Genomic DNA, 15166 nt, shown 5'->3' on the forward strand with positions numbered 1-15166 from the left:
TTACAACTGTTGATATTTATATTAATGTGTATGTAGCATGTGATGTAAGCCCTGCGCTATTTGTAGCATCAAAACAGTGGTGGGCAGGCTAGAAAAAATACTTGTTCTTAGAGAGTTTAGAGTCTAATTCGAGGGCAACTGAAAATAGTGAGGAAGCACATCAACCTGATAACTTCAGAAAGAAAACATTTGCAGAGTTGCCGTCATGGCGCAATGGTTGACGAATCCGACTAGGAACCGTGAGGTTGCAGGTTCGATCCCTGGCCTTGCTCTGTGGGTTAAGGATCCAGCATTGCCATGAGCTGTGGTGTAGGTCGCAGATGTGGCTCAGATCCCACTTTGCTGTGGCTCTGGCATAGGCCGGTGGCTACAGCTCTGATTGGACCCCTAGCCTGGGAACCTCCATATGCCACGGGAGCGGCCCTAGAAAAGGCAAAAAGACCAAAAAAAAAAAAAAAGAAAAAAGAAAGAAAACATTTGCTGTGAAGCAGATACATGCAGATGCTAGGAAAACAAAGAATGGGGTGGATGGGGGTCCTACTTAGATTGGGTGATCTGAGAGGTCTGGTGACACTTGAGCTAGGAGGTGGCCTGTGAAACAGGACAGCTCCAGCCCCAAGATCTGTACAGAGGGAACCACAAGTGCAAAGGCCCTGAGGCAGAAAGAGTCTGGGCAGGAGGTGGGGTGTAAATGGGGAGGGGTAGGCAGGATTCAAATCAGTCAGTGATGCGGGGTGGGAAGATGCAGTGTTATTCTGAGGGCTATGAAAGCTAGTGGTGGGTTCTGGAACAGTTTGCTTTCTGAGACTCGCTTTGGCTGTGGGTGACAAGCAGGTAGAGGTGAGGCAGGCGAGGGAGCAGAAGTCCCCTTAGGAAGCCAGGGGAAGTTCCCAGGCTAGGGGTCGAATCAGAGCTAAAGCTACTGGCCTACACCACAGCCACAGCCACAGCCACACGGGATCTGAACCATGTCTGTGACCTATGCCACAGCTCATGGCAATGTTGGATCCTTAACCCACTGAGCAAGGCCAGGGGTCGAACCAGTATCCTCAGGGATACTAGTCAGATTTGTTTCCTGCTGAGCCTCAACAGGAACTCCCGGAAGAAATTCTTAATTTGCAAATCCATAGCCGCTTGGGATGCAAACCTTCAAGCTGTGTTTTAACAACCTTGAGAGCTTTCAGAACATCTTTCAAGATTTCAGCAAGTTGGCCGGTAATGTTGAGAAGCTCCACTAGGTGGCGCTGTGACTGCTGACACCATGCAATCTGGGATGTGGTTGCCCATCCACAGGAAGCTGATTGTCTATACCTCCCCTCTCCCACCTCCACCCCACCCCCACACCCGGCCCCTGCCCCTTTTGTGTCCTGAGAACCTTCCTCATCCTTTACCACCCAGCTCCCTTTGCCAAACCACCCTCCCAGCCCTGTATTACTCAGAAGTGACTCATCCTGGCAATTTTGAGGCCTAACTAGCAGGTGGGCAGTGGTTAGTTTCTGTTCCACATGGTTTTGTTGGCCACAGAAAGCCATTTGGTTCTTTGGGGAAAAGAGCAACACATCAGGTTTATTTCACAGGCCTTCTGTTAGGATGCAGATGCCTAAGGACAGCCGTGTGGAGGGTGGAGCAGAGAAATGGGCCTCACTGATTTTTTTTTTTTTTTTTTTTGCCTTTGTTATTTTCCCAGCTGGCAAACTGGAAACAGTGAAATGGGCATTCACCTGGCCCCTGAGCTTTGTCTTGTACTTCACGGTCCCCAACTGCAACAAACCCCGCTGGGAGAAGTGGTTTATGGTGACTTTCGCTTCCTCCACATTGTGGATCGCAGCCTTCTCCTACATGATGGTTTGGATGGTGAGTCTAGGACCTTATGCAATGTCCCATCTCTTCAGAGAAAAGCACTCCCAAGCAGAGGGGAGCAGGGTTGGGGGTTTCAGTCCATAACTGTATGAGTCAGCTGCTGCCACAGTATACTGTGTAACAACCAGCCCCAACCTCAGTGGTTTAGAGTCACAAGCATATGTCCTCCTGCTCAGGTGTCAGCAGGTAGACCGAGGGGTGACTGATCATAGCAGACACTGGTTAAGTTGTCTGCTCCCAGCTCCTGTGGGGTTACCTTGGATTCAAGCAGCAGAGCGGGGCTCACTTCTACTCCTTGTGTTTGCTCATTTTCCTTGGACCAGGGGCTACCTGGGGAATACTTCTCATGGTAGATGAGTGGGATGCAAGAGGGCAAACACAGGTGCCTCTGAGGAACTTGGCTGGACTTCCACCCACGCTCCATCAGCCAAGCCCACACTATGGGAGTGGGGGAGAAATACCCTACCTACTCTCATGGGAAGAACAGCAGAGTCACGGGCAGCCGGCTGGAGGAGGGTGTGAGGTATTGGAGAGAGGTAATCCCATCCACCATTGTCACTTCCCCATCTCAGCTGTTTGTGCAACCAGAGAAGGAGGTCACTGGAGCTGGTGACTGCTCAAGAGTCCCTTGATAATAATGATTCAGGGATTGGCATTGGCTGGGGGGCTGTCACTCAAAAGAGCCTCTGCCCCAAAGCTGTTCTAGGAAACCCAGCCATCCACAGTACCGCCCATGTGTGAGGCTCCTTTTTAACTGGGAAGTGAACCCAATTCATTGGAGTTGGAGCTGGGCAGAAGTTAGAAGCCACGACAAAATGATGCCCATCTAATCATGCTTGAGTGTCGGGTAGAAATGCAGTCTAAATTCTGGAGAATTACATTCCAGAGCTTAAAAAAGTTTCTGAAAAGATTATTTTGGAGGTAAGAATGAATGCATAAGCCTAACTCATAATTATTCCTTGCCTTCAGCATCACAGACAGATCACTGGTTTTTTTCAATCCAAATCTTAGAGCCAGGGTTTCCCCCTCATCCTGTGCTCATTAATGTTTTCATTGAACGTTATGGGGTGCCAGGTTTGGGGAATGGCATTGGTGTCCCTGACCTCCAGGGGGCCCAATGGTTTCCTCTGAAGTCCACTATCATACAGGTAGCTGACAGATCTGAGGTTCACCCTCCATCTGTCTGCTCCTCCGGCTTCGGGGGAGGTTGTGAGAACCCTTGGCAAATGGTCGGGAGTGAAGGGGCAACCAGGAGAACAACCCCCCACCCCAGACCACCTGGAGGATCACGTCCTGAAAACTCCAGGCTCAGCCGTAACCATGGTAACAATACCAGCAGCAGGACAGCGGCTCCTTCCCAGGCCAGGGCCCACGGAGCCAAACTGCTTCCTGCAGGGACCCCGCCGAGGGTCAGAAAGGAAAAGCAAGGGTCAGCCAGAACTCTGTGGCTCCATTTCACAAAAGGCTCTAGAATGACCAAGAGAAAGCTTTGTTTCTGTGTCTCACTTTCATCCCTGGAGAGCGGAGGGCAGAGAGCCCAGGGCCATGCAAATTCAGTTCCACACTGGACAGATGGGTTCTCATGTTTGAAAGGGGTCACACCAGGCATCCCAGCGGGTTTAACCTTTGGACAGGGAGGGAGCTATGTCAGGGTTCAGCAGAGCTGTCTCTTTTGGTCCCAGCCTGAAGGAGCTACTGACTGCTTGTGGTTTGCATTTCTTGTAATTTTATAGAGTGTGGGAGGGCAAGTGGCCCCCAGAACGACCTAATCAGTCGTTTCAGCGCTTGCCTGCAACCCCCTCCTGAGGCCAAGTGTACTGAACTGGTCTCTTCCGGCTCCCTCAATTTTGCCACCTGCTCCCATCACACCCCTCTTACCTCTCAGTTTGTCCATCTGGAAATTAGGGCCAGAATGGGCTCGTTTACATAATGGAAGCAATGCCGCAGGCATCACCTGTTTCCCACCCCCCATCCACCAACCCGCACACCCTTGTGAATAGAGGTGCAGCCAGTGCAGGTGGGTCTGCTGTCTAGTGAGCATGGCCCCTGTGCCACTTCCTCAGGCGCTGTCTGAGGTCCCCGTGCTGTGTGGACCTCAGGCAGTGCCTCCATTTCCTCATCCGAAGGACAGAGATAGTAACAGCACCTACTCCGTGGGGTTGCGGTGAGAATTAAAGAAATTAAGCCCACACACATCACATAGCTCTGTGCCAACGTGAGCCCTTATGGAGCAGAAGATGCTGTGGATGGAGGCGATGTTACCACGCTTCCAGGAAAGGGAGGAAAGGAATCAGCTGCCTGTGGCTGTTCCCACAGGACTGGATGGTGGATGCACATCAGCCCCTTTCCACTTCTTGTCAAGTCTCATTCTGCAGCGTGGATGATGAGATTCCCAGCCATGCTTTCTCAGTTTCCCCGGAAGGTCCTGAGTTCAGATACTGCCCCAGTATTGCCTCTTCCCACAAACTCCGTTTCTTCTCTCTCAAGCCACCTGCCTCGCCCACAGGAACAGGTGAAAGAGGCCACGCTTTGCTGGGAAAGCATAACCTCCGTTAGTGCATCCTGGCCCTGATGCACAGCCCCGTCTGCTCCAGGAGCCCTTCCTGCCCTCTGTCTTGATGCAGAACAGACGCGGCCCAGGAGAGTCCGCCCACAGAGCGGGCTTCTCTGCTTCTTGGTCAGAGAGTCCTGGGCTGGCGGGGCTGGTGCCTGCCTCCGCTCACCACCTCTTCCCACCGCCTCCAGGTCACAATCATTGGTTACACGCTGGGAATTCCTGATGTCATCATGGGAATCACCTTCCTGGCGGCCGGAACCAGCGTGCCCGACTGCATGGCCAGCCTCATCGTGGCCAGACAAGGTGGGGCCTGGAGTGGGTAGGGACGGGGAAGGAAGGCCTTCCTACTGGGTGGGGGCTGGCTGGGGGCAGGGGTGGGGAGGTGGCCACGTGGCAGTTACCAGGGCACCAAATCCGGCTGGGAAGGAGCCGTGGGCAACATCGTTGGCCAAAAGGCTTCTTGGCATCAGAATAACCAGGGAAAGAAGCCAGAAGATCCACCCTGCAGGAAGGCAGAGACATTTTCTAGGTAGCACCCACATGTAATCCAACTTGGGTTGTATTACTTCTGTTACTAAAAATAGCAATAAATACAGGATAGTGCCACACACTGAACAAAGCCATTTAGGCACGTTACCCCTTTTTCTCTTTTTTTAAAGGCAACATATTGAAGTCCCTGGCCAGGGACGGAATCAGATCCTCCGCTGCGCCAGATCCTTTAACCCACTGTGCCAGGCCAGGGCTCAAACCCATGCCTTCCACAGCACCCTGAGCCACTGCAGTCAGGTTCTTAACCCATGGCACCACAGCAGGAACTCCTAGGCATGTTATCTTGTTGAACTTACACGCAACTCTGTGGAGTAGTGATGCACACACACCCATTTTATGGACCAGGAAACAGCTCAAAGTGTCAGCTGCCAGAGGTCACTCACTCTTCGGTGTGTGACAGACCCTCCATTCCCCACAGCTAAGACCGGAGTTTGCCTTCCCAGGTGGCCGTGGCCTCCCCAGCCCCCCTCTCGCTCACATGCCCGATTTGTGCCAGAAATGTGTTTTCAGCAAATACAAAGGTAGCTGCGACCCTTAGCCATTGTCTTCCACTGGTCCTCCCCAAATTCTGCTGGTTAGATTATTCTTCTTAACATGGCCAAGCATTTAGAAGAAGAACTGGATACAGTGAGAGCGGTTGGGTGATATCACTGAACTGTAGGGGTTGTGAACCTGAGCCCTATAGACCTTTCTATAAGATGTTTTAGAAATTTTTGGAACCATGTTTGCTTTCTTGAATCACATTTAATCATTGATCATATTTTCTTCTTTTTTTTTGGCTACATCCACGGCATGTGGAAGTCCCTGGGCCAGGGATTAAACCTGTGCTACAGAAGTGACCTGAGCCACAGCAGTGACCACGCCGGATCCTTAACCCACAACCTGCTGCACCACAAGAGAACTTTTTTTTAAAACCAGTGATCATATTTGAAGTAAAGTCAACAGTTAAACCATGTATATTTCTTTCTATTCTATTGAAAACACATACTCAGTAGATGATTTTACAGCCGGCACCATCCTACAGTGGTGGCCTGGGAGCACGGGGGCTGGCACACCTGCCTTCCAGGTCTCTGGCTGTCAGGCCAAAGGCTGGGATGAGTCTTCATGGGCCAGCGCGCCCCCAGGGACCACCTCCCTCACTCGAGTGACCTCTTGTCGTTGCAGGCATGGGGGACATGGCCGTGTCCAACTCCATCGGGAGCAATGTCTTTGACATCCTCATCGGCCTCGGTCTGCCCTGGGCCCTGCAGACCCTGGCTGTGGATTACGGCTCCTACGTAAGTGCTTTTTCTGCTTCTCATGGCCTTGGCCAACATGACTTTGTCTCAAAGAAATGCTCCCAGACAATGTCCTTAAAGATCGGGCCTATGGGGACAGTTAGGACTCAGAAGCAGAGCCAGTAAATGATTTCCTGGCGTTGACCGTAAGGGCCAGATGGTAAGTGCTGTCGGCTTTAAGACCCGGATGGTCTCTGTCACAACTGCTCAGCTCTGCTGTGTGGGCGAAAGGCAGCCACAGATGATGGCAAGTGGATGGACGTGGCTGGCGTGGCTGGTTCAGTCCGACTTTATTTGCAGAAAATGAAAATTGAGTTTCATGTAATTCTCACATGTCACGATATGTTATCATGCTTTTGAATCTTTTCAACCAATGAAAAATGGAAAAGCCCTTCTGAACTCAAAAACAGCCGGTGGACCCTAATTTGCCATCCCCCACTCTGTGGATTTGCTTTACATGCAAAATATTTCTGTTCACGAAGGGAGGGACAGAAAATGCACAAAGCCTTGTCTGCCAAGGGTCTGGTGACAGTTGGCCCCTGCAGTGGGGGTCCCCTGAGGTCTTTCTCAAGGCTAAGCTGACCTTGAACTCCAGGCAGATTTGCAGGTGGGTGACACGGGATCCAGGTAGATTTCAATGCTCTTTCCTAACTTGTCAAAACAAAGTGTCCCCCGCCCCTGCTCATGGCTATTTCTGTCCCAGATGGTGACCAGAGACAAAGAGAAACTCCACTTAGAGATTTCTGTCTGTATCTGGAAGGAAACCGTACTATGCCTCTGAAGTATTCACACCTAACCTGGTGCCCGGTGCTCCACTGCATGTGTTACTGAGCACTGCTTTGGTCTGTCTGTGTCATAAGTGTGTATTCTAAAGAAATTGCTGTGGCTCATTTTATCAGATGATAAAAAAGTCTCGGGGAGTTCCCATCATGGCTCAGTAGTAGTGAACCCGACTAGGATCCATGAGGACGCAGGTTCGATCCCTGGCCTCACTCAGTGGGTTAAGGATCTGGTGTTGCTGTGAGCTGTGATGTAGGTCGCAGATGCAGCTCAGATCCCCCGTTGCTGTGACTGTGGCATAGGCCGACAGCTCCAGCTCCAGTTGAACCTTTAGCCTGGGAACATCCACATGCCACGGGTGTGGCCCTAAAAATTAAAAAAAAAAATTAAAAAGTCTCGAAATTCTCAGTATATAAGTCTTTCACCTCCTTGCTCAGGTTTATTCCCAGGTATTTGATTTTTGAGGTGCAATTTTTAAAAATATTGTATTTTTGTATTCCTTTTCTAATATTTCCTTGTTAGTATACAAAAATGTGACAGATTTCTGAATGTTAACCTTATATCCTGCTACTTTGCTGAATTTGTTGATCAATTGAAGTAGTTTTGGGGTTGAGTCCTTAGGGTTTTCTATATATAGTATCATGTCATCTGCATACAGTGACAGTTTTACCTCTTCTCTTCCTATTTGGATGCCTTTTATTTCTTTTGTTTGTCTGATTGCTAGCCAGGACTTCCAATGCTAAGTTGAATTACAGTGGTGAGAGTGGGCATCCTTGTCTTGTTCCAGATTTTAGCAGGAAGGCTTTCAGCTTTTCTCCATTGAGTATTATATTTTCTGTGGGTTTGCCATAAATGGCTTTGATTATGTTAAGGTATGTTCTCTCTATACCCACTTGGGTAAGAGTTTTTATCATGAATGGATGTTGGACTTTGTCAGATGCTTTTTCTGCATCTCTTGAGATGATCATGTGGTTTTTTACTTTTCTTTTGTTAATGTGGTCTATGACGTTGATTGATTTGTGTATGTTGAGCCATCCTTGTGAACCTGGGATGAATCAAAAAAAAAAAAAAAAAAAAAAGTCCAGAATTGCTCCACGCATGGCTGTTTCTGCTGAGGAAGGTGTGTCCAACCAGTTTCAATGAAATTGAAAACCGTGCAGGGAGTTGCACACAGTTTTGGCTCATGGGAAGTTAGCTGCTGGCTGGGAGGTTTTGCCAGAGGGTAGAGATGAGCCTGAGGAGGTGGAAGGAAGCAGGATGTGTCCCGAGGGCTGAGGTCTTTTCTCTGTCGTCTGCGAAGCTGGGTGCTGACATGGTGAGAGAGACTGCGTCACCTGACCCTCAGGGGTCTGGGAGAGCTGCTTCTAAGAGGTGAAGTCTGAATAACGAGAGAGAGAGAGACAGAGACAGAGAGAGAGAGAGAGACAGCGAGAGAGAGAGAGACAGCGAGAGAGAGACGGCCAGGGTAAAACTGGGCAGCACAGAGCAAAAGCATTTCGGGCAAAAGGAGCAGCAGGTGCAAAGACCCTGAGGCAAGAATGCACTTGGCCTGTTGGAGAGACAGGAGTCCAGTGTAAGGGGACTAGAGAGCATGAGGGCGCAAGGCGTGAGATGTAGCTGGGGGAGAGGCAGGACCAGATCATGTGATGCTCATTCAACAATTGCTGAACAATGATAAACAGTCAAACTTATGTGATATATGGATTTACAGAGTGATGTTTTTGTTGACTTTTATGAGAGATTCAACAGCATGAGTTTTTTTTAACTGTGTTTTAATTGATCTTTCTTTAGTTACCAGAGAGACTGAATATTCTTTTTTACATATATTGGCCTTTTGGGTTCTTCTGTAGCATCGTTATCTCTTTATGCCCTTTACTCAGTTTTCTATTAGAGGTTAATGGTGGGGGTTATGAGTTAATTTTTTTCTTGTTTTTTTCCCTTAATGACTTCTGAAAAATTTATTTTATTGAAGTATAGTTGATTTACAATGTTGTATTAGTTCCTGGTGTACAGTGCAGTGATTCAGTTATTTATATACAATCTTTTTCATATTCATTTCCCTTATGGTTTATGTCAGGATATTGAATATGGTTCCCTGTGCTGTGCAGTAGGACCTTGTATTTATCCATCCTTTATATACTAGTTAGCATCTACTAATCCCAAACTCCCAGTCCATCCTTTCCACATCTGCTCTTCCCTTTGGCAACCATGAATCTGTTCTCTATGTGTGTGAGTTTGTTTCTGTTTCATAGATAAGTTCACTTGTGCCATATTTTATATTCTACATATAAGTGATATCATATGGTATTTGTCTTGCTCTTTCTGACTTATTTCACTTTGTATGAGACCCTCTAGTTGCATCCATTTTGCTGCAAATGGCATTATTTCATTTTTTATGACTGAGTAGTATTCCATTGTACATAGGTACCACATCTTCTTTATTGATTCCTCTGTCAATGGACATTTAGGTTGTTTACATGTCTTGGATATTTTGGCTATTGGGAATAGTGCTGCTATGAACATAGGGATACATATATCTTTTTGAATTAGATTTTTGCCCAGGTATATGCCCAGGAGTGGGATTAACAGCGTGAGTTTTGATCCTGGTCCCTAAGCCCAGGTAGGACCACTTAGCCTCAAGTGATTGTAAAGTAAACAGATATTCATCAGCCCTCAGTGGTCCCCCAGCAATGCTCCCTAAACACCAACCTCCCAACTGTCCACTGTCTTGGACATTACACAGAGTTGAGCCAGAGCCCACAGACTCACGGCCCCTGGAAGTGTCCTGTGCTCCCCCTGCTGATGTCTGTCCTCTAGCATCCCTGCCTCAGATGCACACTCCCCATCGCTTTTCCTCTTCTGTGTCTGTCTCAAATGCCACTTCATTCAGGATTCCTTCCTAGACCCTATCACCACCACCCCTGCCAAATGGGATCTCTCTCCACAGCCCTTATTTCTACCTCGCTTACAGCTCTTGGCCTCAATCATGTCAGCTTGCTTCATCTTATCACATGTTATGTGAAGCATATAAGAGAGACTGAAGAAATGTCATCTAGGTTAGCCGTTAAAGGGGCACTATCCACTGGGTGGTCACAGGACTCCAGATAATCTTCCCAAGATTCCTAACAGTGAGGTCATTGTCAGATTCTGATGAATGGACTCACATCAACCCAGTTCACAAGAGTTTGATGTACATGCTAGAATGCCTGAAGATGATAGTAAGATATCCAAGTGCCAGATAGAAAGCATACTTGTTCTCTCTTTTCCTGGAGAAGGATCTCATGTGGGAGGTATCTGGGGAGCCCCGTGACTACCTTGAGTTCACTAACTCAGCAGCAGTACTCGTAGGACTCCCTATAGAAGGTCATAGTCATGGCTAAGGTTTATTAGATCAAAGCCTTTGGAGTAAAAGCCACAGGAAAGTAAGAAGTCCAGAGAGGTCAGGTGCAGGCTTCCAAATCCTGCTCCACCCAGGCTACAGAGACATGCGCTAGAGATGACGTCTGAGGCTTTGGGGAGGGCTGGTCAGGTAGGTGCATTCTTGCTACATGAACTGCCATGGTAACAACATTCAGAATCCCAGCACAGACACCAGTTACACATAGTAAAGCTTGCTGAACATGCTGGCAAGCTGGCTCAGCCTGCCCCCCCGCCCCCAACACCCCCGTGTTGCTTCTGTGTACACACCAACATCATCAGTCTGTAACATAAAGAACACTCAAGGGCCACATTCCCAGGGATCAGCCAAGGGCCAGTCATGGTTCTAGGCTCCTCTGGAGGGAGGCAAGATTAATCAGACCTGCTGCGTTAATACCTTCCCCATAGCAGGTCAAGTTAAAATTTATTTGTCAGAGTAAGCATTGCTACTGCCATAGTACAACCCACTCCCAAATCTGTCTGAGGTAGCCCAACAAAAGGTTTATTTCTTGCTCAGTATCCACTGCAGATGTTTCTATTCTGGAAGCTGCCATGGTTCTTTAAGCAGGAACTGAGGGCTTGAGGCTTATTCCCTACGATGGTTCTACCCTCTTACTCTTCTTCGCTACAGTCACCCAGAAAGCCGAGAGGGTGAGGGCACGGAAGACAATGCAGATCGGGTTTTGATGAGACCTGGAAGTGGCGTGTGTCCTGGCCGCCCCTAACTATTGTCCCGATAAGTCACATGTGCCCACTTCCATGCAAGGGGCATCCAGGTCATGGGTTGAGCTTTGTGCCTCGAAGGAGAGAGACCCAGATGTGAGTGAGCCGTAGTGGTGTCTACGGTCAGGTGTCAGGCTGAGAACGAAATCCAAACAAAAGGGGTTTGCTGGACAACCTTCCACTGGGGCTGTTGCACTGCCGCTGTCTGAGCATCCACCCCCGTGTGGGGTCTCCCTCTGCCCCCCAAAGCACCCCCTCTGCTCCAGCCACCCAGGGGCACACTGACTAATCCCACCTCTAAGCTCCGTTTTCTGGGTCACATGTGGTCACACCCCCCCACCCCTGCTTCTGGTGAACACAGCTCAATCTGAGAACAGTATCTTCCATAGTGTTTAAGCTGCCATTAAAGTTTTGCTGCTTCCTTTTTTTTTTTTTTTTTTCCTTTTTAGGGCCGCCCCCTCAGGCATATGGAGGTTCCCAGGCTAGGGATTAAATCAGAGTTACAGCTGCCAGCCTATACCACAGCCACAGCAACATCAGATCCGAGCCGGGTCTGCAGTCTACACCACAGCTCACGGCAACACCAGATCCTTAACCCACTGAGCAAGGGCAGGGATCAAACCCGCAACCATGGTTCCTAGTCAGATTTGCTTCTGCTGCACCACGACAGGAACTCCGCTGCTTCTTTTAAGTAGAAGTCTCCTTGACTCTGTTTTGCCTTTCCTAGAATCATCTCTTGGGTTTTCCCTGCAGTCCACTAATCTAAACTTGACTTTTTTAATTCCTTTTTTCGGATTATAATAATAGCTCAGAGACTTCCTAGAAAATTAGAGACATTTTAATTAGAGAAAACTCAAGAGCAGTACCTGCCCAACAGAACTTTCTGTAATAATGGATATGTTCTAGCTGTCCTCTCAGATATAGTAGCCACTGGCCACAGGAAACTTGCAGGCACTTGAAATGTGGCTGGAATAAGGGAAGCCCTGAATTTGTAATTTTAATTTTATTTTAACTAATTTAAATTTGTATAACCACACAAGACTTGTAGCTGCCCAGGGGATGCTGCTGCCCTAGAGGATGAAATAAAAACCACACGTTGTCGAATCCCGTTAACATCAACTGTTAACATTTCTGCCTAATTTTCTCTAGATTGGCTGACATAGCTGAGGTCACGTTATACAATTTTGCACATTGCTTTTTAAAATATTTCTTACATCAAACATAGTTTCCTTAAAAATCTCATTAGAAACATTGTCTCTAGAAGCAGGCTAATATCCTCATTATACCAAAATTTACTTAATCATGCTACTGCTATTGGACATTGATGCTACTTCAAGATTTTCACTGTTAGAAGCGGAGTTCCTATTGTGGCACAGCAGAAACGAATCCAACTAGGAACCATGAGGTTGCAGGGTTCAATCCCTGGCCTTGCTCAGTGGGTTAGGGATCTGGCATTGCTGTGAGCTGTGGTGTAGGTTGCAGACGCAGCTCACATCTGGTGTGACATAGGCTGTGGCGTAGGCTGGCAACTGCAGCTCCAATTCAGCCCCCAGCCTGGGAACTTCCATATGCCACAGTTGCTGCCCTAAAAAGACAAAAGATTAAAAAAAAAGATTTTCACTGTTATAAGGAATGATGCCACAGACTTCTTAGTACATCAGTTTCATAGAGTTTAAAGATCTACAGAAATTGACCATAAAATCATATTTACAGGAGTTCCCATGGTGGCTCAGCAATAACGAACCCAACTAGCATCCATGAGGATGTAGGTTCCCTGGCCTCGTTCTGTGGGTTAAGGATCCTGCATTGCTGTAGCTGTGGTGTAGGCCAGCAGCTGCAGCTCTGATCCAACCCCTACCCTGGGAACTTCCATATGCTGCAGGTGCGGCCCTAAAAAGACAAAAAAACAAAACCAAAAAGAAATAACAAACCATATTTAAATGTGAGGCTATTTCTCTTGACCGTGTTCCCAGTGTGGGACTTGTTAGAGCGAATAGGAACATTTTGGAGCTCTTTATACAGGCCTCATTATTTTCAGAATCACAATCTTCCATCCATTCTCATTTGTCCTGATTTCATTCCTGAGCTTTGGGGGTGGCTCTGTGGCACCAAATAGTCTTTTCTTTTTTTTAACCCAGCCTCCCTCCTCCCTCCCTCCACCATGTTCCGACCACAGGAAGTTCAAGGTCAGAAGGTGAGCAGCCTCAGAGCACACACCTCGGGGCCATACTTGACCATAAAAAAAGGTGTTGAGTACACAGAAGCCAGGCCTCTATCATCCGTGCAGTTGCACTAGCATTGCCAGCAGCTGCTGTTCATGACTTAGAGGGAGGCTTCAGGCCCAGAATGAGCTGTGAGGGCAGGAGAGGTGCTTAAAAAAAGAAAAAAATTGGTTCAGCTTTTGTTTTTTTTGTTTTGTTTTGTTTTGTTTTGTTTTGCTTTGTTTTTGCCTTTTAGGGCTGCATGTGCAGAAGTTCCCAGGCCAGGGGTCAGATTGGAGCTACAGCTACTGGCCTACACCACAGCCATGGCAACGCCAGATCCAAGCCATGTCTGCGACCTACACAGGATCCTTAACCCACTGAGCGAGGCCAGAGATCAAACCACATCCTCATGGATATTAGTCGGGTTCAGTACTGCTGAGTCACAGCAGGAACTCCCAAGATTTATTTATTTATTTATTTATTTATTTATTTATTTATTTATTTTGTCTTTTTGCCTTTACGTGAGCCACTCCCTCAGCATATGGAGGTTCCCAGGCTAGGAGTCGAATCGGAGCTGTAGCTGCCAGCCTACGCCAGAGCCACAGCAACGCGGGATCCGAGCCGCATCTGCAATCTACATCACAGCTCATGACAACACCGGATCGTTAACCCACTGAGCAAGGGCAGAGACCGAACCCGCCACCTCATGGTTCCTAGTCGGATTCGTTAACCACTGCGCCACGACGGGAACTCCCCAAGATTTATTTTTGAGGAGAGACAGTACTGCCTGAGGAGAGGGTGGAGAAGGGAGGTTACTGTCTCCATCATCCAGCCTCCCCTTGTTACTGCCCAGTTCAGCTCCAGCCTTGCACCTCTATATCTTGCTCCAAGCAAAAGCCCTGCAGAGAGCCCACCTCAGCATCCTTAGGACACACACCATTGCCACCTGGTCCTACAGGGTCTGGGATAGCTCCTCCCTCCCTCCAAAGGCACTGGCTCCTCTCAGCACAAAGTCTGCCGTTTCATTTCTTCATCCATCCTTTTTGCCCATCTTTATCGGCACCCCAGATTCTGCTTGGCTTCTGTGCCCCTGAACCCCACTCGGAGTCCTGGGTATGGATCTGTTGAGTTCATTATGAACAACATGCCACCTGTTTATTCCTGTTTGTTTCACCTTCCCACTTTCCTCTTATCAAAGTTATAAAGAAGCAGAATTCAGTCCTATATGAATTTCAACTACTTCCTGTCTTCTCTGGTGGCTAAAATCAGGCAGCAGAAAGATGAGCAGAAACTACATTCTAAATAACCAGTAAGATCGGTCCATGAATTATGGATTTTTACCACTTTAACTCTCTCCAGGGAGGACTGGACAGGCAGGAACAGGGGATGCAAATCTTTCCTATGTCCCTAAGATCCATTCTGTTTATTTTTTTCTTTACTGGGATTAAAGGGTACAATCAAGGAAGAGGAAATCAAAAACATTCAAAAACAAAACTCAGAACTCACCCTGGAAGTAAACCAATTCCTCTTCCCAGCTTCGAAATCTTCCTGATTGAACATGAACTCGAAGCTTCACCAGGCAGGTTGTCTGCCATAAATAATCTCTTAATGATCTGCCTCCTTTCATCTCCTGACATCCTCCCAACACCCTTTAGAGAACAGAGAATTAAACATAATTCTCATATCAGTAACACCCACAGCCATGAAAACATATCCTTTTCAGGTTCCAAGCTCTAGTGACAAGATGATGTCATGAACACAAAAATTCAGGCCCTATTAGATGTTTGGCCCAAATTCAC

The 15166-nt window shown here is 47.9% G+C and overlaps 1 protein-coding gene across 1 annotated transcript in view; it reads left to right on the top strand.

Annotated features, from left to right (window-relative positions):
• The window catches only part of SLC24A3 (solute carrier family 24 member 3), a 510304-nt gene that overhangs the window by 476977 nt on the left and 18161 nt on the right, over positions 1-15166 (top strand). Inside the window, 3 exon segments of the mRNA XM_021078001.1 lie at positions 1688-1854; positions 4606-4720; positions 6131-6243. Of these exon segments, the coding sequence (XP_020933660.1) occupies positions 1688-1854; positions 4606-4720; positions 6131-6243 (395 nt within the window).

The sequence above is a fragment of the Sus scrofa genome, chromosome 17, assembly GCF_000003025.6.
Source record: "Sus scrofa isolate TJ Tabasco breed Duroc chromosome 17, Sscrofa11.1, whole genome shotgun sequence".
Taxonomy (NCBI): domain Eukaryota; kingdom Metazoa; phylum Chordata; class Mammalia; order Artiodactyla; family Suidae; genus Sus; species Sus scrofa.